Source organism: Myxine glutinosa, chromosome 11, assembly GCF_964187855.1.
Source record: "Myxine glutinosa chromosome 11, kmMyxGlut1.1, whole genome shotgun sequence".
In the NCBI taxonomy this organism is placed as follows: domain Eukaryota; kingdom Metazoa; phylum Chordata; class Myxini; order Myxiniformes; family Myxinidae; genus Myxine; species Myxine glutinosa.
In genome coordinates, this window is record NC_136271.1 from 83,364,039 (window position 1) to 83,391,211 (window position 27,173).

Consider the following 27,173-nt stretch of genomic DNA (forward strand, 5'->3'; position numbering starts at 1 on the left):
GTAAGAATGGGAGGGTGGGTAGCCTGGTAGTCTACAAAGCTTTCCAAATATGTTTGTAGTTGTACTCGGGCATCTGAGGTGTGCATTGCCTCCTTGCTTGCGTGGCAGAGCGATGGCTTCTCAACCATGTTGTGACGTACTTCCTTGGCTCAAAAAGTCTTACAGGGGGACCATTGATGCTGATCATCATCAAATTACTTACATTGGACAACAACAGTGTAGATCTCTTGTCCGTGCATACATTGTTCATGAGACTGAAGCTCCTTTCACACTCCGCAGTGCTGCAAGGGATGGTCTGCATGCATCGTATGAGTGGTTTTAGGCTTTCAGGCTCACTGTCTGGGTGCTCAAGGAAATCTCTCATACCATTAACTGCTTGCTCTTCACAAAGATTGAACCGCCTGCACAGGAATCGTGCAAGTGAAAAATTAAATAATCACCCACTCGACGCCTGAGGTAACTCTGTCAATATTTATCTGATTTGCACCGGGTTTGTCGTTTTCGAGTGTTAACACCCCCGAGCCACTACCAATTTCGAAAACCGAATTCAAATCTGAGCGAAAACGAACCCATACGACCAGCCTGCATGAATAGCGCAAAGTGAAAATTAAGGCACAGCCCTCAGCAAAGGCACGATTTCTTTATTCAACGATAACTTAAAAACTACAAATCCCACAAATTTCCAACTTACCTTATTCTTCTCCTCGTGTTCTTATCTCTCTAAATCACCAAGGGTATGCAAATCTGCAACACAGGAAACCAATCAGTTACATGGCCTGAGAAAAAAAATGTTGTGTTTCTTCTTCTTTCAACAATAACGACTTCTAGCTTCCAGACCGTACAACCAATCATGTTGAATTTTTAAACACTTATTCCCCTTGATGAGTGCTACATTACATTAAAAATTTCAAGTCGATCAATGCAGCGGTGCAAGAGATAGAAGCTTTTTAAGATTTATGTTCAACTAGTTAATGCGGCCAAACCATGTGACTTATCGAAACTTCCCAAGTAACGTTTTAACTTCCCCACATGGGGAACATTTGTGTAAAGTTTTCACTCAATATCCTTAAAAATTAGGGAGGAGATAGAATTTAAGGTTTATGCTTAAAAACGTCATAACTTCTAAACGATGCGACATACAATGTCACCAAGTGGGAACTGTTTGTTCATCATGGCCAGGTTATTCTGCATGCAAAGTTTGGGCTCGATCTGTTCAGCCTTTGCGGAGAAAAAGGGGTTTAAGTGTTTTTCACGAAAGACAATATGCTGGCCAAAACATGTGACGTATGACGTCGAAATTTTTTGCATTCTGAATTTTTTTTCAATAAGGTCATGTAAAAAATATCATATTCGTGGCATCAAGGGGTCTATTTGTCGAATTCTAACTTAGTAATGTTAGCACTTTTGATATCCTACATAAACATGTTTTTGGTCCCATTGCAGAGTTCTTTAGAATGAGCCATGACTCAATTTTTTCCATTGAACTGTTTCGGAGATATAGAGGGGAAAATTTGAAGGTGTTTTCCAAGATGGAGCTGATACCACGTGACCTATGACATCAAAATTAGCAGTAAAAAATTATACATGTCTAGCCAATCACTTGGTGAAAATTTCTTGTCAATCGGACCAACGGTTGCTGAGAACATTACTTTTAATTTTTCGAAAATGAACAACTGGCGGAAGAAAAAGAAAAACTCTAGGAAAAACAATAGGTATTCCTCTGCATTTAAATGTTCCTAACCCTAATAAATTTGCTTAAAACATCTAACACTCACTGATGAACCTCTGAAAGTTTGACAAAGATCCATTCAGCCATTTCTGAGAAAAATAGCGACACACATATGCACACACAGAGATGGACAAACGGCTCTCTTATAGTATAGATTCATTTCTTTGCTACTAAATGACCCCGAAGCTCACATTTCATGAACTTTTGATGTAAATCATGATATTAAATTACCCTGAAGCTGACATAGTATCACTGCCTACAAACCACATTTGTCTCCTTACATTTGTAGTATCCTTACTATGTAGTATCCTTACATTTCTCACATTTTGTAACCTCCCTTTGCTGCTTGATTTTTCTCTACATTTGACATTTTGTTTGATTGTGCATCGTTTTGTTTTTCTTGCAGGGACATTGGTACATCTCATGTATGCCGGGTCCAGTCAGACGATGGAACTACCCGCCTCCTCTCTGCCTCGGTCTGTTTTAACATATTTTATTTCATTTGAATAAGCACAGCAATTTGAAAATTGATTTGTAATGTTAAAAATGGCAATAATCAGAATAAAGACTCATATTAAAAGGAAGGAATAAGTGTTGTAACATCTTATATGATCAAAACTTTCATAAAAGAACCATGTAGACCATGAAATTGTGATCAAATTATTAACAATTGTTGTGTGCGCATTGCCAGAAATTGCCAGAGCCAGAAATGCGTCCATGGATTGTTTCGAAAGTGATAGGCTGGCATTGCAAAAAAAAAAAGGTTGGCTGTTTGTTTCAGCAGCCAACCTGCAGGCCACATTGTATCAGCTGACACTTGTTTGTAGCAAGCAGTTCTTGTTAGTAAGAAGCAGTTCTTTGTTTCGCTGTCCTTCCTATTTACTTCCTAATAACATCCTTAAATAATAGGGTCTCATTAATTGTACACCGCTCCTTTCCTATACCATCTCCAGGCGCTGCATGACGTCATCGCCGGGCACCGAAGGGGGCCCCGTGATGACGCTCACTGAAAGGGAGTACTCAGATTTCACTCCACTTGTTGTACACCGCTCCTTTCCTATTCCATCTCCAGGCGCTGTATGACGTCATTGCCGGGCACCGAAGGGGGCTCGGCAATGACGCACACTGAAAGGGAGTACTCAGCTTTCACTCTGGTTGTTTGTTTGTTCGTTTTCTTTCTTGTTTGTCCGGGCGATATTTCAGCCATCCTTTGAGCTAGGAAGCTGAAATTTTGGCACAATAGTGAGTAAGTACTCTGTCAAAAATGGTATTTTTTGTTTTTGGATTAATCAATTTATTGAGGAGTTACTTAATTATTATCGATTAATTAAGTACTTATACATTTCCTTTCTCTTCTGGCGATTATCTCAGGCTTCTCTTCTGGCGATTATCTCAGGCACCCCTTTTGAATTAGGAAGCTGATATTTGGAAATGCCTATGACCAAGAGATTTGGCTGCAAAGGCTATTTTTGATTTATTGATTAATCAATTAATCAATTATTTGATTAATGACTTTTTTTTTTTTTTAGTTATAGATTCGGATGAAATTGTGGTGGTTTATGTGTTCTATGAGCCAATTGATTAACTATTCAATTTTTTTATGATTATTATTTACTTATTTTCATTATCAATCATTTATTTATTTTCTTTCTCATCTGGGCAATATCTCAGGCACCTTTTGAGCTTGGAAGCTGATATTTGGACATGACAATGGCCAAGTGATTTGGCTGTAAAGGGTATTTTTGATTTATTGATTAATTAATGAATTCATCGATAAATTATTTTATTATTTGATGAATGACTTAATTAATTTAAAAAAAATTAACTTACAGATTCGGATGAAATGGTGGTGGTTTATGTGTTATATTAGCCAATTGATTAATTATTTAAATTTTTATGATTATTATTTATTTATTTTAATTATTAATTATTTATTTATTTTCTTTCTCATCTGAGCAATATCTCAGGCACCTTTTGAGCAAGGAAGCTGATATTTGGACATGACAGTGATCAAGTGATGTGGCTGTAAAGGGTATTTTTGATTTATTGATTAATCAATTAATCGATTAATTATTTATTGATTATTCAATTAATCAATTAATTATTTCATTTTTTCTGATTAATGTCTTATTTAATTAATTTTCAAAAACATACAGCTTCAGATGAAACACTCACTGGTGGTTGAGGTATGCTATTAGCCAATTGATTAAGAAATTAATTTTTGATGATTTATTTATTGATTTTAATTGTGCAATTCAACAATCATATTGTACACCTCTCCCTCCCAATACCTTCTCTATGTGCTGCACACGCTGGAGGATGTTATTTATTTATTTGGCATGGGGGCGGTATACTTTGAATGTATCTGTACTTGTCTTTCCATTAATTTAATCATTAATATGAAATGGTTGGAGGGATTAATTGTTCACTCAAATTAAGTGTGCATACCTGCTCAATGTATTGAGTCTATCCTCATGGCACCAACATGTCTCCAGAAAATTTGTTGATAGATGTCGTGGAACGAAGGATGTGACGACGTGGTGATGGGAAGAGGCCAGATGGGGTTAAAGAGATGTGAAAGGGAGGTTTGCTTGGGATCTTAAGGTCCTGAGTTTGAATGCCGTTCAGCTGTTGAATTAATACCAGGTGGGGTTTACTCAGTCTGTCATCCTTCCGAGGTCGGCGAATTGAGTACCAGGTTACTGGGTCCTCTCTCGAGGAGGTTGGTGGCAGAATTTGCACTCTGGCCGCCGTTAAAACACCTCATTCCGAAGCACACACAGTGTTGTGTGTTGGGATGGTGCTGAGGAGTGGTCCAAGGACGCAGCAGTGTGCTGATCCAGCGTTCGCTCATATATATATATATATATATATATATATATATATATATATATATATATATATATATATATATATGGAGGTTTGGAGTCAGTCGGCATTGGTAAATGAACTTGGAAAAAAAAACCAAAAAGCTGAGAAGCTCGTACGAATGTACAGTACCGTGTGATCTGTGTCTCTCTGTGGTATCATATTGTACAAACAGAATTTGTACCAATAACGTTTTGCCGTTTTGACCAATTTATGCAGTTTTTATAACAACGCTTCAAGAGGAAATGATAAACTGAGACCATAGCTAGCAGAATATCCATAGGGAAAAGAATATTTAAAAGTTTCCAACAGTCCTCCGATTTTTGTATTGCAGCCTTGTGTGGTGGTACGTTGGAAGGATTTACTGGTGTCATTTTAAGCCCCGGATACCCTGGCTATTATCCATCGAACCTGGACTGCACGTGGGAAATAACCCTGCCTGTCGGATTCGGTGAGTGTACCTGCGGACGGACGATGGGAAAGTAATTTTCTAATTGAGGCTGCGACTTTGAATGAAATAAGTAATCACGATATTGAGCAACATCCATCTGATGAATTTCTTCACAAGGTCAATAGGCATTAGTAAGCAATCGGCCTCAAAGATACAAAGTACTGTGTAATGTTGAATCATTCGGCCCTCCACCTATTCAAATAACATGGAATATTTATTTCGCTGCATCACCCGATGCTCCGTCATCTCGCTGGCATGAATATGGTGTTTGTTTTTGCATAGATTGGTCATTACATATATTGTTCCAAACAATTTCTGGATTAATCCAGTCGGCCTCGGTGGTGTGACGTTTTCATTAATTATTGTGTTGAAGTTACTTATGTATGACCTTTAACTCCTCCAAGACAAAGGTTCATCTGATCATGACTGTTGAATGACTTCATTATTGTTTCAGAATTTTTTTTTTCCAAAAAAGGTTTCTTCTTCTTATTCCATACACATTCCATTCCATCGGTAATCAGTAACACACAAACACGCATGCACACACCTACACACATACTGTGCTCTTTACAGAGCATCGGTTCTACCAGAGCAGTGTCTTGGCAAGCGTTACAATCCTGGACGGGTCAACACACTGACACGGGGATACTCGACTGAGTTTGCAGGAATATGGAAATTTTTTCCGGATGCCGGAAATAACTTTCCTCCTTCACTGCTGCAGAAGGAAGTTGATCTTTTTGAATATATTGCATGTGGCACATCCAAGGATGCCACTTGCAAGGTGAACTTAAATTTTTTTGCAGAGTATGCAGAAATACGACGGCAGTGACAGAGATATTAACGTTAGCACTTTTGAAACACTTTCTACCCCCAAGCTGTGTAAAGCTGTGTAAAGTGATTGTCTCGTGTGTGTGTGTGTGTGTGTGTGTGTGTGTGTGTGTGTGTGTGTGTGTGTGTGTGTGTGTGTGTGTGTGTGTGTGTCTGTGAGTGTTACAGCTTCATTACGAGCCACAGAGCATGTATTTTTTATTTTTTTTAGACCTTGTGTGCAGTATCTGGTACTAATCATTCTGTTGTTATTGGTAAGCATGACTGGTATCAATAAATATACAGGAATCACTGCTCCATGTTAAATTTCCATAAAAGATCAGAGCTACTCTCAGTCTACAAGGCCTTTGTTTATAGTTCAATGGAGTACTGCCTTTCCCTATGGACCGGGGCCCCGGCTTCACATCTCTCTCTATCTATCTCTCTCTATCTCTCTCACTCTCACTCTCACTCTCACTCTCACACTCTCAAACTCTCTCTCTCCTAAAACTCTCTCTCTCCTAAAACTCCCTCTCTCTCCTAAAACTCTCAATATTATTGGGATATCTTGTAATGAGGCCGAGGTTCAAGGTGTGTTGCTGTCACATTCGCAGACATGTTTGGTAGGTAGCCCCTCTAGTTTTTTTTACGGCCTCGACTCTGCTGTCTCAGCATTCGAATTTTCTCCAGCTCCTCCAGGATTCACCTATTCTATCAGTAACCTCCTTCTGGTTATAATCCCAAAATCCAGGCTTTCCACAAACCCCAACTCTTTCGTTCCTCTTTTCTTTGGTTTGGGTAACTGCCTTCCTATAGTGGTTAAACCATTCTCTTCCCTACAGGGCTTCGTGCAGATGGTGCACCACCATATTACATCAGCCCCCATCCCTAACTGTGATCTTTTTGCTGTCCCTATACTCAGGTTCCTCCTGATAACTCCATCTTTCGATTTTAAGCTAACCTAAACAAGCCTCTTACTTGCAGGTTGCTGTGTTGCCTCGACCCGCCCCACTTGCTATCTCCATCTCCTAATCGCTCTCCTCTTTTCCTGTTTAATTATTCCCTTTCTTGTTGTGTACAACTGTGTCCCCACTGCCCTCACTATCACTACATTGCTTTTTTTGAGCTTCTTCACTGTGCTCTTCTATGAACCGACCTAGAAAGGTTTGAATTTAGTCAACATGAAATTTATGAAAGGGTGTACTTGCTTAACAAATATTAACAAACAATAGTTATAAAAAATTTTAAATCATGTTTCGTCATCCTTTTTGAATTCCAATTAATTGCGAGCAGCTGTGGTCAGTAAGTGAGAGTTAGTGGTCACAGGTGCCATCTTGGGTGAGACAAATAATGGCATTCAGTTTAAATATCTGGGTAATTTGGTTACACCTACAGACAAAAAAAAAGCATCGTAGACAAAGGAATTAATTAATAAGTGCAAGCCTTGAATTACGTTTCTAAAGAATAAAATACATATAACAATGATGTGATGTATTTACCAAGGAATTAAATCCTTTTCTGCGCATCTGCCATCCAAGAGACTCCAAAGTGTCAGATAAGCAGCAGGATCTCTCATTCCAAAGAGATGAATGAGCATTCCGCTCAGGTGTTTCTGAATATCACGTAAACACCGAGGTGTTGAGGTTTATAAAGGAAAGATTTGACTTGAAAACGAACACCAACGTGTCACCGACCTGCCCAAAAAGTTTCTTTTGAAATATGAGCCGCCAGGAAAAGGTCAACATGCGAGTCCAAGCAATTCCAGAAAATTTAGTCCAGGAAGAGTTTTAAGAAAGTGATCGTTTTCTCAAGTGCTGCGAAGAGAAATGAAGGAAATCTTACATTATGATTGATTGATGAACACGTTCTCAGTGAAAGGCCATTTATATATCTGTTGAAAGTCCAATTTAGGAAAATAATCAGTGTTTGTTTTTCCTTTGGGATTGACTTGTCATAAGAAGCCTCTGATCTTTGACAACTTTAACCTTTGAGTCTTTCATCTCTAACAACTTCCAATAATCTCTGACAAGTAGTTTGGCTTCTGACAAAACCATTCCACATTGGATATATTCCTTCTTCTGAGGCATCGGTGGATGTATGTCCTGAACTGCAAGCAAGAGGTTCAAGCCATTTATCTGGATATCTCTTGAGCTTTTGACACTCTCTGGCATCCAGCCTTGATTTCTAGGTTGTCTTCCTTTGGTATATAATCATGGCGCCCCGATCAAGTGGTTGTATGATTTCCTCCATGAGAGCAAACAGCATGTGCCGCTTGACGGTCTCCTTCCCTCTGATCTTTCACTTCACACAGGGATTTTTCAATGCAGCAATTGCAGCATGTTGTTCTTGATCGATATTAATGATCTACGAGCACGTGATTCTCTTCCAAATGAACCTCATCATTTTTGCCGATTATTCCACCCTGTGTAGAACGATGTGTCATTCTTGCGTCGCAATCTCACGGTCTCTCCGCCAGGATTAGCAATCTAACATTCCAATCCATATTCGAACAGCCAGTGGAAGATGTGTTGTCCGTGTAACTCCTTGGCCTCACTGTCTGCCGTAACCTTTCATGGGAGCATCATATCGCCAAGCAAGCATCAAAGGCTAATCACCATCTGGCTATTCTTCATCCATCGAAGGCACTCCTGAGTGATGTCATTGCAGTGTACAAGGCTTTCATAATGGAGCTCCAGAATGTATTTCTCCCCACTCCAGGCTGGTGTCCTGCTTCCAACCTTGCTATTCTTGAGATTGTCGAAAACAAGGCCTTCTGTAAACCTGCTGTTTTTTGGTGTTTAGCTCCTCCATAAGTCTGGACCCTTGGATAAAAGAGTGGAATAGTTTCAAAAAGATCTCAAGCCAGGAGGCGGCTTCCCAAAGACTGGCGTTCTCTAATTGGTGGAAGTTGGTGGGCTCTCTATAAGAACCACCTTTGGAGGCCATTTTTCCCAGCAGAGCAGGGCTTCGCCTTTTTCCGGCACCGTGGCCCCTTTTTGAAGCAATCTTTTATGGCCGGATGCCCTTCCTGCCGCCAACCCTGTTAGTCGTCTCTTGCGACACACAGGGAATTACCAGTGAACTGGTACTCAATTTGCTGAGCTCGGAAGGATGACAGGCTGAGTCAACCCCCCCTGGCATTAATTCAGCGATCGACTGGGATTCTAACCCAGGATCCTAGGATCGCAAGCCGGCACCCTAACCGCTAAGTCAACACCAGGCTCTTTATATGAAAAATATGAATGATCGTTTTAAGGCTCTTTATGTTATACAAAATTACTTCTGGCTTTGCTCCTTCTGCCCTCCCCTCCCCAAGTCACATGTATTACTCAAGAAACCCTCACCTGCTTACCCTCACAAAATCCAGGCTGGATGTCCACTTTTATTCATTCCTCCCCTTACCTCCCTGATTGTGAAATTGTCTCCCTGTGTCCGCAGTCTCATCATCCTCATGTCGGTCTTTCAAATGTACTGCCCACCACTATCTCAGGCACCCATGCACATCCATGATCTCGCCTATACTAATTCTTTCTTTCCCATTCTATTTTTCTCCAGACCATTGTTGATCGTTATGTGTTATTCCTCCTTTCCTCCTTCTCTATGTCCTCAATTGATTTCAGGACTAGCTAGAATAAGTTATGAGGAATGGTTGAGGGAGGCAGGACTTTATACATTGGAAAGCAGGTCATTGCGAGGAGATCTGATGGAGATGTTTAAGATAATGAAGGATGCAGACAAGATAGGTGCAGTGGAGTTTTTCAGTAGATTGGACAGTGTTAGGACCAGGGGCCATAACTTGAGGGTAAAGAAGATTAGAGGCAAGATGGTTTTAAGCCAGGGGGCTTTCATTCGGAGAGTGGTTAACTGATGAAAACGTAAGTTTGGGTGGTCGGTGGAGTAGCTTCGGTGTAAATGGGTGACTTTTGTTGGCGCAGGGCAGGAATGATGGGCCGAATGGCCTCCTCCTGCATCAAAGTTGTGTGTGTGTGTGTGTGTGTGTGTGTGTGTGTGTGTGTGTGTGTGTGTACGAGCGTGTGTGTTACTGTCCTATGGGACACCTGCAAAACGGGAGGGAATTAGGAAGAGCAACCCTCAATAAGCACACCTTTCTCGTCTGAACAACCTGTAGAAATAAGAACTCTGAATGTCCATCATTTTTGGAAGAAAGTTTGAAAAGAATGACAGAGCGGCTCATTGTGTCAAACATGTGGAATGTCCAAGTCGACCACTCTGATTTGGATTTTGGTTTTTGATGGTCCAAAATATTTCTTTGTTGTTCAGTTAAAGTGACAATGTTTATACAGTGTAATGGTGCTAGTCTGAAAGGATGCTGAAGAGGTAGTGCACTTACCTTTGCACTTACCTTTGAGCTGTCTCGTCAGGGCTTGATTCCCTCCCCAACTACAAACTGTCAGGTTGGTATCTTACAGGCATCGAGTCGCATCCCAAAGTGATTGGATCGACCTTAAGATTGGTGTCCTGTCTGCTAATATTAGCCGGTGGACATTAAATACCACATGATGCCTTTCAGGAAGAATAGGTGACTTATCTCTGGCATTCCGGAACAAATTACAAATTACTGCCCAAATCACCTTCAGGCTAATGTCATATCAGTCCCTATACTGTCACACACATCTTTCTCCATCATGTTTCAGGCCAAGAGAAGCCAGGTAATTCAAAACCCTGAGGAACTTGCATGAGCTCAAGCTGGTGTTGGCATGCGTGGCCCCCGTTATATTGGCAGCAGGCCTTATGGATCACCACACAGAAATGCCCTTTAAAGCACGTGATCTGATCCATTTTGGCATGCACCGTGACCACGCTAGGAGATAGAAACCAGGGCTCTGCAGAACGCCAGAGTGCAGTAATCTCTTATCCATTTTGTCTGTCTTCACAAAATAATGACATATCATCAGCACCTTTGTCATGATGAATGCCTGAAGGTCTTATTCCCGCATTGGCTTTATCTATCTTTAAATGTGTTGAGGATGGGCAATTTTATTTTCCCATTGGTTCTGGTTTGGTCATGAGGACCGGTGTGCCCTTTAACCTCTCTGGCATTTATTGCAATGTAATCTTGTACAAAATACGCATTTGTGAGCCAATAATAATACTACTTACATGTTCCTTGTCACGAGAGGTGCATGTTAATGATCCAGTCTATCTTCTTATATACACCTACATGTTGATTTACATATGCATGTTGATTACACTTATTTACATACAGTCACATGAAAAAGTAAGTACACCCCATGTAAAGTTTTGACTTTTTCAACATATTTCAACATACAGCTATTTGATCTTCATTTCAACAATATTGATAGATAAAGGTGATATAATATAACAAATATTATGAAACATTTACATTTTGTACTCCATTGTATAATTTAAATAAACATAAATGCAAATTTCGCATGTGGAAAAAGTAAGTACACCCCTACATTTATCACTACTTCAAATACCGAAAATTAGAATCAGGTGCACCAGCTCAGGTGCAAATGATTAGAACATCGTTAGAGAGGATCTTGGAGGAACTTGTCCTATTTAAACCTCAGACATTTAGTTTGGTTTGCTCTTTGTTGTTGAAGTGTGCGGCGTCACCATGCCTAGTAGTCTAGTAGGAAGACTAGGTCCCCCTGCACCCCCCGGAGATATACTTCTAATCAGTGTTTCTAGATTGGAAAAAATGTGTAGAAAATGACTAGCTATGGCCCCAAGCTGAAAAAATGTCCCACATACCATTTTTATGCAAATTACTGCTGCAAATTTTATGCAAAATTATGCAAATTTTATGCAAATTTTTGATGAGGAGTAGAGTTGAGGGGTCTTTGAGGGCTTCATCGAGGTGCTCTCGGTTGCAAGACTGGGTCATTCTGAGAAGCACAGCAGGGTCAGAGATCATGATGTTCTCCTCCTCAGTGAATCTCTCCATCAACAGCCTCTCCATTGCCTCACACACTGTTTTGAGGCAAAAGAGGGACTTTGCGTAGGCCTTTCCACTGAGAACACCTTTGAGAGATCCACTTGTTACTAGTTGTGCCTCAAAGAGAATCTCTGCATATCCAGAACCACGCATCTTGTGTCCAGTGAGCATCCCGATGTAGTTCATGGATGTGTGGAAGGGTCCAATCGTTACTACATGACTAGCAAATTCATTTGGCCAGCGCCAGATGATGGGAAGGGCTTTCATGCAGACACCCAGATCAAATGTATTCAGGACCCATCTCTGACCCACCTCAGCAGTTGCTGCCTCGGAACGCTTCAGTAGCTCACGAACAACTGCGTTGTCTGTGATCGGTTGGTGGATAGGCGTGCAGTAGTCGACTGTTGATTTGCTGGGTGGGGGAGAACCAGTTGCAGAGGTGAAACCCCCTAGCCCAGGCACAGGCTGCAGGCCATTGCCATGCCATGCAGGCACCAGGCACAGACCGATCACAGACAACGCAGTTGTTCGTGAGCTACTGAAGCGTTCCGAGGCAGCAACTGCTGAGGTGGGTCAGAGATGGGTCCTGAATACATTTGATCTGGGTGTCTGCATGAAAGCCCTTCCCATCATCTGGCGCTGGCCAAATGAATTTGCTAGTCATGTAGTAACGATTGGACCCTTCCACACATCCATGAACTACATCGGGATGCTCACTGGACACAAGATGCGTGGTTCTGGATATGCAGAGATTCTCTTTGAGGCACAACTAGTAACAAGTGGATCTCTCAAAGGTGTTCTCAGTGGAAAGGCCTACGCAAAGTCCCTCTTTTGCCTCAAAACAGTGTGTGAGGCAATGGAGAGGCTGTTGATGGAGAGATTCACTGAGGAGGAGAACATCATGATCTCTGACCCTGCTGTGCTTCTCAGAATGACCCAGTCTTGCAACCGAGAGCACCTCGATGAAGCCCTCAAAGACCCCTCAACTCTACTCCTCATCAAAAATTTGCATAAAATTTGCATAATTTTGCATAAAATTTGCAGCAGTAATTTGCATAAAAATGGTATGTGGGACATTTTTTCAGCTTGGGGCCATAGCTAGTCATTTTCTACACATTTTTTCCAATCTAGAAACACTGATTAGAAGTATATCTCCGCGGGGTGCAGGGGGACCTAGTCTTCCTACTAGACTATAGATCAAAAGAGCTCTCTGAGGCATTCAGAAGGAAGGTTATAGATGCCTACGAGTCTGGAAATGGATTTAAAAAGATATCCAAACAATTTGAAATCAATCATTTGAATGTCCGGAAGATCATCTACATGTGGAGAAGCTTCCAAACAACTGCCAACTTGTTCAGGCCATGCCGCCCCAGCAAGTTCAGCCCGAGAGCAGACCGCAAGATGCTGAAATAAGTCTCTAAGAACCTCAGAATGTCATCATGGGACCGACAGGTAGCTCTTGCCACTGTTGATGTCAAAGTGCACGAGTCTACCATAAGAAAGAGGCTGCACAAATTTGATCTACATGGGAGGTGTGCCAGGTGGAAACCTTTGCTGTCCAGAAAGAACATCAGGGCAAGACTAAAGTTTGCCAATGAACACCTAGGCAAAGACCAGCACTTCTGGAACAATGTGCCCTGGACAGATGAGTCAAAGGTAGAGCTATTTGGCCACAGTACCAGAAGACATGTTTGGTGAAAACCAAAGACAGCATTTGACCACAAGAACCTGATACCAACTGTAAAGCATGGTGGTGGAAATATTATGGTTTGGGGCAGCTTTGCTGCATCAGGGCCTGGGCAGCTCACCATCATATCATCCACTATGAATTCTTCATTGTACCAGAGGGTGCTTGAGGATAAGGTGAGGCCATCTGTCGGAAAGTTGAAGCTCAACCGAAGGTGGACCTTGCAACATGACAATGACCCTAAACATACCAGTAAATCCACCAAGGAATGGCTGAAAAGAAAGAAATGGAGGGTTCTGGAATGGCCAAATCAAAGCCTGGATCTAAATCCCATCGAGATGTTGTGGGGGTGGGGAGGGAATTTGAAACGAGCTGTGCATGCAAGAAACCCCTCAAACATCGCACAGCTGAAAGAATTCTGCATGGAAGAGTGGGGAAAAATTTCTCCCAGTCGATGTCAGAGACTGGTAGACACTTATAAGAAACGCCTACTTGAGGTTGTTTCTGCCAAAGGGGGCAATACAACCTATTAGAGTCAAGGGTGTACTTACTTTTTCCACATGCGAAATTTGCATTTATGTTTATTTAAATTATACAATGGACTACAAAATGTAAATGTTTCATGATATTTGTTATATTATATCACCTTTATCTGTCAATATTGTTGAAATGAAGATCAAATAGTTGTATGTTGAAATATGTTGAAAAAGTCAAAACTTTACATGGGGTGTACTTACTTTTTCACGTGACTGTATACATGTTGATATATTTTTTGTTTATTACCTTCGCAAAAGCGGAAGGTTATGTTTTGATCGCTGTGTATTTATTTGTATGTCTGTGTGTGTGTGTGTGTGTGTGTATGTTATTCGCATAACTCAAAAAGTATTCAACCGAATTGCATGAAATTTGGTGGGATGATTGGTTATTATACGGGACACATTTGATTAGATTTTGGGAGCAATCGGGTCAAAGGTCAAGGTCAAGGTCACGAAAAGGTCAAAATCGTATTTTTACCAAGTACAGAACAGTAGCTGCGGCGAAGGTATGCGCTCTACCGAGTGCCCGTTCTAGTTCAATTATTCATTCATATTAAATGTTGTCGTGATGGGCTTTATGTGTCCGTGTGTGTGTGTGTGTCCGTGTGTGTGGATGTGTGTCCCCGTGTGTGTGTGTGTGTGTGTGTGTCCCTGTGTGTGGGTGTGTGTGTGTCCGTGTGTGTGTGTGTGTCCGTGTGTGTGTGTGTGTGTCCGTGTGTGTGTGTGTCCGTTTGTGTGTGTGTGTGAGTGTGTGTGTGTGTGTGTGTGTCCCCGTGTGTGTGTGTGTGTGTCTGTGGGGGTGTGTCCCTGTGTGTGTGTGTGTGTGTGTGTGTGTGTGTGTGTGTGTGTGTGTGTGTGTGTGTGGGTGTGTGTGTGTGTGAGTGTGTGTGTGTCCCTGTGGGTGTGTGGGCCTGTATGTGTGTGTGTATGCGTGTGTGTCCGTGTGTCTGTGTGTCCACATGTGTGTGTGGCCCTGTGTGTGTGTGTGTGTGTGTGTTTGTGTGTGTGTGTGTCCCCGTGTGTGTGTCCCCATGTGTGTGTGTATGTGTGTGTGTGTGTCCGTCCGTTTGTGTCTCCGTGTGTGTGTCCCTGTGTGTGTGCAGTGTCTGTGTCAGGGCTGTAACCTTTTTACCATTTGAGTTTTGTCAATTTTCACCAAAGTTTTATTTATGAGAATATGGAGAAGGTAAATTTATAATTTTATTAAAAGGTCAAAGGTCAACGTCACATAAAATCATCAATTTTCATGCGATTGACCTGAAATTTTAATAATTTGCATATTGGGTCAATTAATTTGTTCACCAATCAAAAGCTTAGAAGCAGATTGTTTTTTTTAGATCTAAAGCTCAAAGGTCAAGGCGGCATAAAATAATCAGTTTTCATTTTGTCTTTGTTTTTTTAATTATTTTCGTTATTTTGAGCATACAGTGGAAGAAGAAGAAGAAGAAGAAGAAGAGGAAGAATAAGAAGAAGAAGAATAAAGAAAAGATATCTGAATACAAACGGACATGGACGGGGTTTGCACTTTCAGATGCTTTCTGGTTTAGCCGTTGCAACTGGTCCAACCCCGACCTGCGAATCCCGCGAATAGGGGGGCATTGTTTCAATGGAAAAAGGGAGGATAGGTTCCCAAGTCGCGAAAATCCGCAAATAGAGAGGACCAAACCGTGAACGGTGAGGCAAAATCCGCGAATGGTGACGCAAATCCCAAGAATGTTGACGATAATCCGCGAAGGGTCAATGAACATCCCGGAAATAGCGAGACAAAACCCGCCAATGTCGGGAATAATTCATGAATGTCGATGAAAATCCGCGAATGAATGCCGTGCCATTGTTTCAATGGGGAAAAGGGAGACAGCTAATTTCACTAATAGATACTGTGAGGTGTTTTCATTCTGTACAGTAACTCACAGGGATGATGTGTTATGCAGCTGGTGGGATATCCTGCGAAGCAATGTTTACCTGTGAACGGTGGAATGTCAGGTGAAGCTATTCACAGTGTGAATGACGAGATATCCCGCGAAAGCGGGGAAAAAGCAAAACACAGCAGCAAACACAGGAGCAGGACATGCTCACAGCTCGTAGATGTTTTTTTGCGTATGTCCAGCTGCTTTATGCATGACTGGTGAAAGATGGGTTTTATAAATACCGTATGTCAAACTAACCACGCGGGAAAAAAAAATTTTTTTGCGGCCCTGAAAAACACGAATTCGCGGAACACGGCCTCGAATAGGAAAAAATCCCCCGCAATTTCGCAGAACACGGCCGCGAATAGAAAAAAACCACGAATTTGCAGGACACTTTTCCGCGAATAGAGAAGCAGGTCATGTTTTATCACCTGGGAATACGCAGAACCACGAATAGCGGGGTCCGACTGTGTATATATATATATATATATATATATTTCCCAAGTGACTATATATATATATATACACACACACACATACATATATATACACACACACACACACACACACACACACATACACTAGCCGAAAGCACCCGGCGTTGCCCGGGTTCTTTTTGAATGAATTTACTACGATAATTCAGCTTTTACTCGTGGCCTTAGAGGATTGACTACTATAATTCAGCTCAGCTTTTAATTGCGAAATGGGCCTAGCCCGGCCGAAGCGGCCTCGACCGGCTTCGCCACCAAGCCTAAAACCTTCCCGGGGCCTGTCCTGACATTTTTTTTTTTTGGAAGTTTCCTCCTATCTTTCACCGTTCAGGAGATTAGCGCATGCAGACAAACAAACAAACAAACAAACAAACACTTTCTTTTATATATATATAGAAGATATATATATATATATATATATATATATATATATATATATATATATATATATATATATATATATATATATATATATATATATATAACTGTAAGAAATAGTAGAAACTCCAAAGTACGAGCAGGGCGTCTCATTTGTATTGAATAAATAATCGTTAGATTAAATAAGACGCGGACGTAGCTTCAGGACGTCGATCTTTAATTGTCGACAAGCTTTCGACCAACAAAGGTCTTCTTCTGAGTCAGCCCCAAGTTCAACGGAATGTTGTGTGTGTATATACATACATACATGTGTGCGTACATGTGTGTGTACATACATACATACAATATATATACATACATGTGTGTGTGTGTGTATGTGTGGAAATATATTATGAGGTTGGTTCAAGGTTAATACAGGCCTTTTATTTTGGAACATGTAAAATAATAGGTCATTGGTGAAATTGCAATGCGCAAGTTATACAGGAAGGTGTGAGCCTGGCGTTGGCTTATCGGTTAGGGTGCCAGCTTGGGATCCTAGGATCCTGAGCCTGAATCCCGGTCGATCGTTGAATTAACGCCAGGGGGTTTGACTCAGCCTGCCATCCTTGCGAAGTTGGCAAATTGATTACCAGCTCACCCGTAATTGGGGCACTGCATTCGTAGCACAAACGTGCTTACAGAGAAATGATGCAACCATCAGCCACAGGCTGCATAAGAAAACTACAACAACAGGAAGGTGCATCATTGGTGGTCAAAGCATTCTGGATAAAACCATCATGGCAGCCAATAGTCATGTGTGCTGAGTTTTGTCTTTAAGGTCCTTTTAAAGGAGAACATCAAATGAGCCAAATTCCATGCATTATTTGGTGATGCTTGCCTTTCATGAAGTTGTGTTTAAATATTGGAGCGAGTTAAAAAATGGTTTAAGTTAATGAGCAATCTTGAACATTGTCACACGCAACCAATTTCTGTCACTCTTACAAACACTAAACATGATGAAGAGATAATTTAGGAGAATGGCTGAATCACTGCAGGAGAAATTCCCGAGAAATGGATGTCAGTCCTGGAAGTGTGGAAACAATTATTCATTCGAACTTAAAATTCAATAAGGTTAAGGCAAGGTGTGTAACAAGGGGCCTCGCGTTTAATTAAATGGCAACTCTTGTGGCCATTCGAACAGATCTGGAACATTACCAGAGGTAGGGGTTTCTTGAGGAAAATTGAGAGCGTGGTGAGAACGTGGTGAGAGCTGGGTCTGTCACTTCAAATTCTTGGTGATGGAGAGCACTTGGTGCAATTTTGGGCTCTCTGTGCTTTTGTTTTTCGTCGTTTAATAGTTGATTCGAGCTGGCCTCACCTATTGTGTCGCATGTGTCGATGTTTTTTTCTTCTTCTGCTTATATCTGGGCCTGTCTGTGAAATTGAAGCCAATCATCATGCATCTTGCAGCACTTTCTCTTCCTTAGCACTCAAGACAATGGAGAGCAAGGAAATATATTTTATCATTGATCTCTTCCATTACTACCGTCCCCCATGATGCATTTCTGGATTGTTTCCCAAGTGACCATTTTGTCTGCTTCGGCATTCAAATATAGACAATTAGCTCATATTTCATGTGCGCATTGGACACACCAATCCTTTTATCCAAAAGAAGCAGATAATTCCAAGTGCATCTTCTGCAGGCAATTGCTTTGCACAATACACACTGCCCATCTTACTTTGATAAATAAATGTGTCTATGGCGTCTATAGACAACCACAAGCTCTAGGTATTGCTGCAAACATACAATACATTGAAATCATTAATCTATACACCATTGTGTGGCCTCTATCGTGATGTGAAATCACAGGACTTGACATCTGAGTGTTGTCTGCAGCTTTGAGGAGGTACTTATATTTCCCCTGGAAATATCTTTGTTGTTTGTTTAGATTTTTGTCCCCTCATTTTCCATATCCATCAAACTTTTTCTTCATCTTTCCTTTCAGGTGCATACTTACAGTTTGCCAATTTCTCCACGGAGCCAATTCACGATTTCCTGGAGGTGCGCAGTGGCTCAGCAGAGACTGGGATTGTGATTGGTCGATTCAGTGACTCAAGTTTACCTCGCACACTCATTAGCACCACGCACACCACGACGGTCTTCTTCCACAGCGATCATTCTGAGAACCGTCAGGGTTTCAAGGTGACGTACAGTGGTAAGAAGCCGAATACTTGGCCCAATGAGACAATTCCTTTCTTGAGAACATTTCCCAGGTTAAACTTCCATCTTCGTCAGATTGTTATATATAGTGGATAGTAAAATTGTTGCTTTAATTTCCTATTTATAATCCTGACTTGATTCTCGAATTGTATTATTTATGCATCAAGCCTGGTGTTGGCTTAGCGGTTAGGGTGCAGGTTTGGGATCCTAGCATCCTGGGTGCGAATCCCAGTCGATCGCTGAATTCACACCAGGGGGTTTGACTCAGCCTGTCATCCTTCTGAGGTCGGCAAATTGAGTACCAGCTTGCTGGGATGAATGATCCCAGGGTGTACCCAAGTTTAGAATAGGTACACCGTATCCCTGCGCATCATTAGAGCGTGACCAAGGGTTGGCGTCAGGAAGGGCATCCGGCCATAAAAACCATTGCCTCAAACAGGGAACCATGATTGGTCCCGCAAGGCTAACCCCCGCTCTAGCGGGGAAAAATGGCCTTAAAACGATCATTCATTCATTCAATCATTATTCATTCATTATTTATGCATCACTTCTCTCATTCTTCTGTATCGATCCATCAATGTATCTCATTAAATTGTGATTGGAAATAAGTTAAAATGTGGTTTGCTGTTTGCATGTTTTAAGAGTCCACTACGAAGTGTACATTGCCACCACCTCTATGCCAGACCCAGCAGGGCATTTAGATTATGCCCCTATCCTGAAGATCATAAGTGAGCCAGTTGTTTCGTTGGGAATCTGACAGAGAGATGTTCATCCTCAAATTGCGATTGCTGGATTCATTGTGGTTTGGCAGTTGGAGATAATTATCGAAGCATGGCTTTTCCGTTAATGCACAGTGCTTTCAAATTGGAGAAATATTCTGGCATGGATTCCTGGATTCTGGAAAGCAATAGTCTTATCTATTTTAGTGGTGCTGTGTAGTTTGCAGTATATTAACAAGCAAGTGCTCACTTACTGGACATTTACATGAATGACATTTTCAATGGATGACCAATTTGATGCAACAACTTGTCTGCACCATGTCTGAGTCATGCGCTTGTCCCAGCATCAAATGACTGCGCTGTGCTGCCCGTGAGAAGGCCCGTGGTAGGTGGAGGAGTGGTCAACGCATTGGAGCGTTTGAGGTGAATAATTGATTGTCATCCAAGCGTCAGAAGTCTGCATGCTGATTTAAGAATGGAGATATTGTTGGAGATTGGAAGACATTTTGACGTAGAGGGTAAGGGGTGCAGCAGTTTGTGACAGAGCAGAGGCTCTGGAGAGGATGCAGAGGGTAGAGCCTTCTTCAAAAGCTATTTTTTGCAAAAGCAATTTATCGTCAGTTATCCAACCCTTCTTTCCACCCATGGTACACTGAATCCTGTAATGAGGCAGTTGCTTTGAAACAACTTGCCTCCTCTTCCTGGGAGGCAACCCCGACAGAAGGTATTCTCAGATCATTTCTCAAAACCCACAACAACTGTGTGTCTACTCTCTGGAGAGACAAAAAACAACAACTGTCCAACCTCAAGATTGAACTTTCAAACTTGTCTTCCTCCTGAAACACCTGGTGGTGTGTTGTTAAGTCGATCGCTGGAGTATGCTCTCCTCCATCTCTTCTCACACTTCAAATGTCACCACAGCCGACTCCATTCGTGAGAAGGCCAAATGCTGTGTTTCCTTTCAAAATTTGTGTCCCCCAACACTCGCTCTCTGTACCTACTCTACCCAGTCGCACCAAACTCTGCCTTGGCTCTGTGTCTTTTGGTGTGATTTGTTATTCTGGGAGCACATGAGATGGGAAGGTGCAGAATCTTCTGGCAACCCTCGACTCTGATTCTGCAACTGGACCGTACAGTATCAGCTCACATGTTCTAAAATCCTGCTCAGGTACTCTTGCACATCCTCATTCTGCTCTTTCACCCAAACATTTGCCCTCGGTCATCTTCTATCTGCTTGGAATTCAGCCATCAATCAGTGCATTACATGAACAATGTGGAAAAACCACCCCCTTAGCCACAGACATATAAGCTTATTACTTCCAATCATCAGCAAGATATTGGAATTTGTCATTGCAGTGGACATATTATAATCCTTCCTTTTCTCCAATGGCCTAATTTCAGAACATGAAATTGGATTCAGACCTGGTCACTCTACTTTGGACATGCTGCTTCTACTCTCCGAACAATGGATGGTGACTCAATGTCAGACATGACATCAACGCCATCTCTCTAGACATATCTCGTGCTTTCAATACAGTCTGGTATCCCGCTTTACGATCCAAACTTACTGCATCGGGCATCCAAGGCCAACTCCACTCTTGGATTACTGACCTCTTCTCTGGTAGCAACTATGAGGCTCTCAACGAAATCCTTTCATCTCCTCTCCCTGTTAAGGGTGGAGTTCCCCAAGGCAGTGTTCTGGGCCCCGTCCTATTCATAATCTTCATCAATGATCTTTCTGACGCTCGAGAAAATCACTTTAACCTATCTTCTGCTGACTCCCCCCTCTGCGATGACATCCATCATCTTTCAGATATGCCTCATCCCTCTCTTCAGTCCTTGATAAAATCACATGCTGGTCAAACACTTGAAATATATCTTTCCATCCTGACATATATTATATCCAAAAGGACTATCTCTCTCCAAAAGGACCATCTGCCATACCCTCCTATCTACTTTCTTAACAATCCTCTTGAATATGTTCACTCATACTCTTGGGGCTCACTATCAGCCATGATCTTTCTGGGGCAAACTATATTTCTAAGTTGGTTCCAAAGCCAGCCGCCGACTCGACGTTCTCCGTTATACAAAGTTCTTTCTTGGCACACCTAATCTATCCATCTACAGGACCTTCATCCGCTGCTTGATAGAGTACCTGCTCTCCCCACTGGGCTGGTTCCCTTATCTCACATCTTGCTCAGTTTGATCCTGTTGAAACCAAGGCCTTCAAGATCATTGGATTCTCCTGAAATGAAGCTGCATCCATGTGTCTATGACTTCGCCATCGCAGACAGATTTGTGGTCTCTGTCTTCTACCACCTCCTTTCTGGTCTTGCACCCTCTTCTGTTTCGTGCTTTGTCTCCCCAAGGCTTCTGTAGGGGGTGTGCGGTCCTCAAGCAACCCACTGTTGGTGAAACTTGCAAAATCCAGAATCACTGCTCACCTCCACTCATTTGTTCCTATTGTTCCCTACCTGTGGAAATATCTTCCACATTCTTTCCTTTTGGTTCCTTTTGTTTTGTTGTGTCCTCCATTCTGTGTTCTGGGTCTTCCATGAGGCTTGACTTTACTTATTAACAAAAAGGATCTCAGAAAGGGAGATCAAAATGAAAGATTCAAAAGAGATTTTGAAAACTATGAAGGCTCGAGGCTGAATGAATGATTGAAACGTCTTGAGGCTGAAATGATACCATTTGAGGTTGAAACGGAGGCTGAGAGGCTCAAGGCTGAAAGAGAAGTGAGAAGGATCAAGGCCAAAGTGGACTGAAATGTCTCAAAGTTTACATAGTAATCAAGTTGGTCACCTATACTGTAGAATCTGTAAGACTTTGTGCAAGATAGAAGTTCAAATGTCCCTGCAGACCTTGATGGAATAATGTTTGTCGTGGCATGGATGCTACCTTCTGAAGTTTGAGAATTTTGCTCGTAACAGTGGTGGGGACAGAGCAGGGTAGGTTACCTCGCTCAATGCTTTGTTAACCTGCAAAGCGCTCATTGTATTCTCCAGCCCGTCAGATGCAGCAACTATCGATTATTGTTCGTTGAAAGAAGTGCTTTTGAAGGGGTATGATCTAACCGAGGATTGGTACATACATCAGGACATGGGTACATGCGATCAAGTTCAGGAGTGTCTGTCAGTGGTATGGGAGTGTCATGAGTAATTGATAGTTTGGGTGTCTTTTATTTGATGATGTGGGTTTAACTCTCGAAGAGGGATCATACGTTTGGTTTCCTGTGTTATTTGTTTGTAAAGGAACAATTTATTAGTGCAATGCCAGAATGACATCTGTTCATTTGGATGAGAGGGCACCGGAAAAACTTAAAGAGCTTGCCAGGTTTACGAATCTTTTCCTGGTAGCTCTTAACTGAAATCTGTCAACTGTTGTTCAGTTCGCCAATGCTAGGGATCAGGGAAAGGAGAATGAACCTGTCATGCTGAAATAAGACGACAAGGCCATGGATGTATTTCTTTTTTGGAAACAAAATCAATGCTTGTGGAAGAGCTGAACGTGGAAGAGCTAGATCAGGACGTAACATAACAAAATGAGCTGCAGAAAGAGGAGGGAAACACCAACAGCAGGGTTGAAGGACAAACTAGAGGGAGACTTGGACAAATAATGGGTGTGAGGAGGAATGAGAGGGAGGGAGTGATGTATGGGGTGGACAAACTCTCAGGAAGGAAAAACTGGAAGTTTGGAAGGAGGTGGACTTGGGGGTCAAGCTGAGAAAGGTGTGATATAGGGGAGCCAGCCCAGAGAGGAGAGCAGAAACTCCATCAAGCTGTGGATGAAGGCCTTGTAGGTAGATAGGAGTGTTCAGGTGTGCCAAGGAAGGACTTTGTACGACGGAGGATGCCCATTTTGGCGACTGGCTTTGGAGGCCAACTTTGAAATGTGCTTTGCCCAAGAAAGGTAGTGATAGCTGATAGTGATACCCAGCTAGAGTTTGACTTACGAAACCTCTTCAAGAGGAATTTTATTAAAGTAGATGGGAGGGTTTGCCAGAAGTTTCTTTCGGAGAGAGTGAGAGTGAGTATTATTGGAATTGAAAGACATATGCCAAGTGTTTGACCATCTTGTGATTTTGTCAATGTTTGAAGAGAGGGAATATGCTGCTGTCTGCTTTTCTGAAGTATGAGATATGTCACGGAAGAGAATGCAGTCATCAGCAAATAGAGTACTTTCCAGAGAGACAGAGAGTTTGCTGATGAAAGTTAGTAATCGGACTGGGCCCAGAACACTGCCTTGGGGCACTCCAGCCTTAACAGAGAGAAGAGATGAAAGGATTGCATTGAGTGCCACACTTTCACTACAAATGTCGAGGAAGTTAGTAAGGCAAGTGTGGAGTTAGCCTTGGATGCCACAGGTGTAGAGCTTGGTAATCAAAGCAGGGAGCCACACTGTGTCTAATGCCCACAATATATGTTCATTCAGGGTGACAGTCTGAGTGACAGTCTAAGGGTTAAAGGTGCGAGGAGAGCTCGGCAGGTGAAGTACCAACTGAGAATGAAGGTGTGGAGGTTGAAAAAGGTGACAGTAAGGGAGGCATTAAAAGAGAGGCTGAGTAGGGTCGAGGATGATGTGGTTGAGCTTGAAAGTGGTTGGATGTCAATGAAAGCTAGTCTGTTGGGAGCCGTTGGTGAGGTATGTGGATGGACAAAAGGACCACCGAGGCACTCGGAAACATGGTGGTGGGATGATGAAGTTGGAAAGAGGATGGACGAGAAGAGGAAGAAGTTCAAGGAGTGGCAGAAGGCAAAGGGTACGGGAGCAGAAACAGCAGAGCATGAAAGTTATAAGGCAGCCAGGAAGGCTGCAAAGAAAGAGGTAGCAAAGGCGCAGGAGGCATGTAGGAAAATGTTCGGAGAACGCTTGGATTCGGAAGAGGGTCAGAAAGCAGTATTCAGGATTGCAAAGCAGGTAGCGAAAGAGAGGGTTGATGTGATGGGGGTGAGTTGCTTGAAGAATGAAGTGGGACAAATCGTTGTCGACCCAGATGGAATTAAAGGAAGATGGAAAAGATATATGGAAATGCTGTTGAATACAGAGAATGAATGGGATGGCAACAAAGAGAGTAACCCAGTTTTAGGAACGGCAGAGAAGATAACTGAGAAGGAAGTTGAGGAAGCGATAAAAGCAATGAAGAGTAGAAAAGCGGGAGGGCCGACGGGAGTTGTGGGAGATATGTTGAAGGCAGCGGGAAATTGGGGTGTGAAGAGAATGGCGGAGATCTGCAATCTGGTGGTGAAAGAAGGCCGCATTCCAGTGGATTGGGAACTGAGTACCCTCGTCCCTCTATACAAGGGGAAAGGTGACCCTCTGGAGTGTGGCTCGTACCGAGCGATAAAGTTATTGGAGCATGGAATGAAGGTATTGGAAAGGGTGTTGGAGAGGAGGATAAGGAAGAAAGTGAAGATCGACGAAATGCAGTTTGGATTCATGCCAGGAAGAGGAACGACAGATGCGCTTTTCATTGTGAGGCAGTTGCAGGAGAAGTACATGGAGAAGAGGAAGAAGTTGTTTCTTTGGTTTGTTGATCTGGAGAAAGCATTCGATCGGTTCCACGCAAAGTATTGACATTGGCATTGAGGAAGTTAGGAGTGGAGGAATGGTTGATCAGAGTAGTGATGGCAATGTACAAAAGAGCGCACACAGCTGTAAGGACGAAGGACGGGAACAGTGGTGAGTTTGAGGTGAAGGTGGGAGTGCATCAGTGGTCGGTACTAAGTCCACTACTATTTGTAGCTGTGATGGAGGTGCTGGCTCAGAACGTAAAGGAGGGTTTACCGTGGGAGTTGTTGTATGCAGATGATCTGGTGTTGATTGCGGAAAGTATGGATGGACTGAAGGAAAAGATGAACACGTGGAAGGAATGTATGGAGACAAAAGGTCTGAAGGTGAATATCGGAAAGACGAAGGTGATGGCAAGTGGTAAAGCATGTGGTGAGGTGGAAAGAACTGGGAAGTGGCCCTGTGCTGTGTGTAGGAAGGGTGTCGGAGTGAACTCCATTCAGTGTACAATGTGCGCTGAGTGGGTTCATAAAAAATGTAGTGTTCTGAGAGGGTCATTAACCAGTGTGACAGCTACATTCAAATGTAAGGTGTGCACAGAGGGAGCTGCAGATGGAGGAAATGTTGAGTTGGATCTTGGAGACGGCGTGAAGCTGGAAGGTGTGAAAACATTTTGCTACCTCGGAGACATGCTGAATGGAGAAGGTGGATCAGACTCGGCAACGGTTGCTCGAGTGAGATGTGCATGGAAGAAGTTTCGGGAATTGAGTGGCGGCCTGATGATGAGGGGAGTGTCGTTGAAGCTGAAGGGAAAGGTGTATGCTGCATGTGTGAGAAGTGTTATGATTTATGGGAGCGAGACATGGGTAATGAACGTAGAGCAGCAACGAAGGTTGGAAAGGGTGGAAATGCGAATGGTTCGACGGATGTGCGGAGTATCGTTGAGAGAGAGGGAGACAAATGATGAATTGCGAAAGATGATGGGAATAGGGCCTGTGATTGATGCTGTGAAGAGGAACAGGTTGAGATGGTTTGGTCATGTGTTGAGGAAGGATGAAAGTGACTGGTTGAGAAGAGTGATGGAAATGAATGTAGAAGGAAGTAGAAGACGGGGAAGACCGAGAAAGACTTGGCTAAAGATGGTGGAAGAAGAAATGCGGGCAAGGGGGTTAACAAGGAGAGATGCAGAAAATAGGGCAAAATGGAGAAGATTGTCATGGGGACCGCAAGGCTAACCCCCGCTCTAGCAGGGAAAATGGCCTTTTAAAATGCATGTTGTTGTTGTTGTAGGGTGACAGTCTGAACCTCTTGTTTGAGATTGAAGGCCTCCAGCCATTGCTGAAATAGGAGCATCAGCATGTCCAGAGTTGAGTGACCAGGATGAAATCCAAACCGATGGTAGGAGATCAGTTTGTTTGGAAACAGCTAACACTTGACATCAGTTCAACAACAAACAGGAAAGACTTGTCTTCAGAATTCACTCTCAATTTTATGTTATTATATAAACAATAGTTACTTTCATAATACACTTCATAAAGTGTATTCAATGCATACTACCATGATACTAATTGAAGATTTGTGCAATGCAATGTTTAAAAAATTACTTTTTACAAAACATAACTTTTCAAAATGTTGTCCTCCATACCAGCCTACAAGCTCGAAAACTGTCCAGACCCTCGACCCTTTCAAAATGGCTTTGTGGTTGGAAATACCTTTTCTGTGGGCCATTCCATCTCCTTCGAATGCTACCCTGGCTATGCGCTCACTGGCCAAGCAGTTCTAATGTGCCAACATGGAAACAGTCGCCATTGGAACAACCACATTCCAAAATGTGAAGGTGAGTGATGCGTCTGTAAACCAAGCTGAAGCAATTATGGCTTTTCACCACACTAATGTGGATTTAGGACTACCTATAATTTTGCATCTTCAATATCTCTTATTTCCTCACTATTTCAAATACAGTGTG

The 27,173-nt window shown here is 42.4% G+C and overlaps 1 protein-coding gene across 1 annotated transcript in view; it reads left to right on the forward strand.

Moving 5' to 3' along the window:
- Positions 1 to 27,173, forward strand: part of CSMD3 (CUB and Sushi multiple domains 3) — a 1,283,181-nt gene that overhangs the window by 967,840 nt on the left and 288,168 nt on the right. The window contains 4 exon segments of the mRNA XM_068130918.2: positions 2,136 to 2,205; positions 4,932 to 5,048; positions 18,763 to 18,972; positions 26,856 to 27,044. Of these exon segments, the coding sequence (XP_067987019.2) occupies positions 2,136 to 2,205; positions 4,932 to 5,048; positions 18,763 to 18,972; positions 26,856 to 27,044 (586 nt within the window).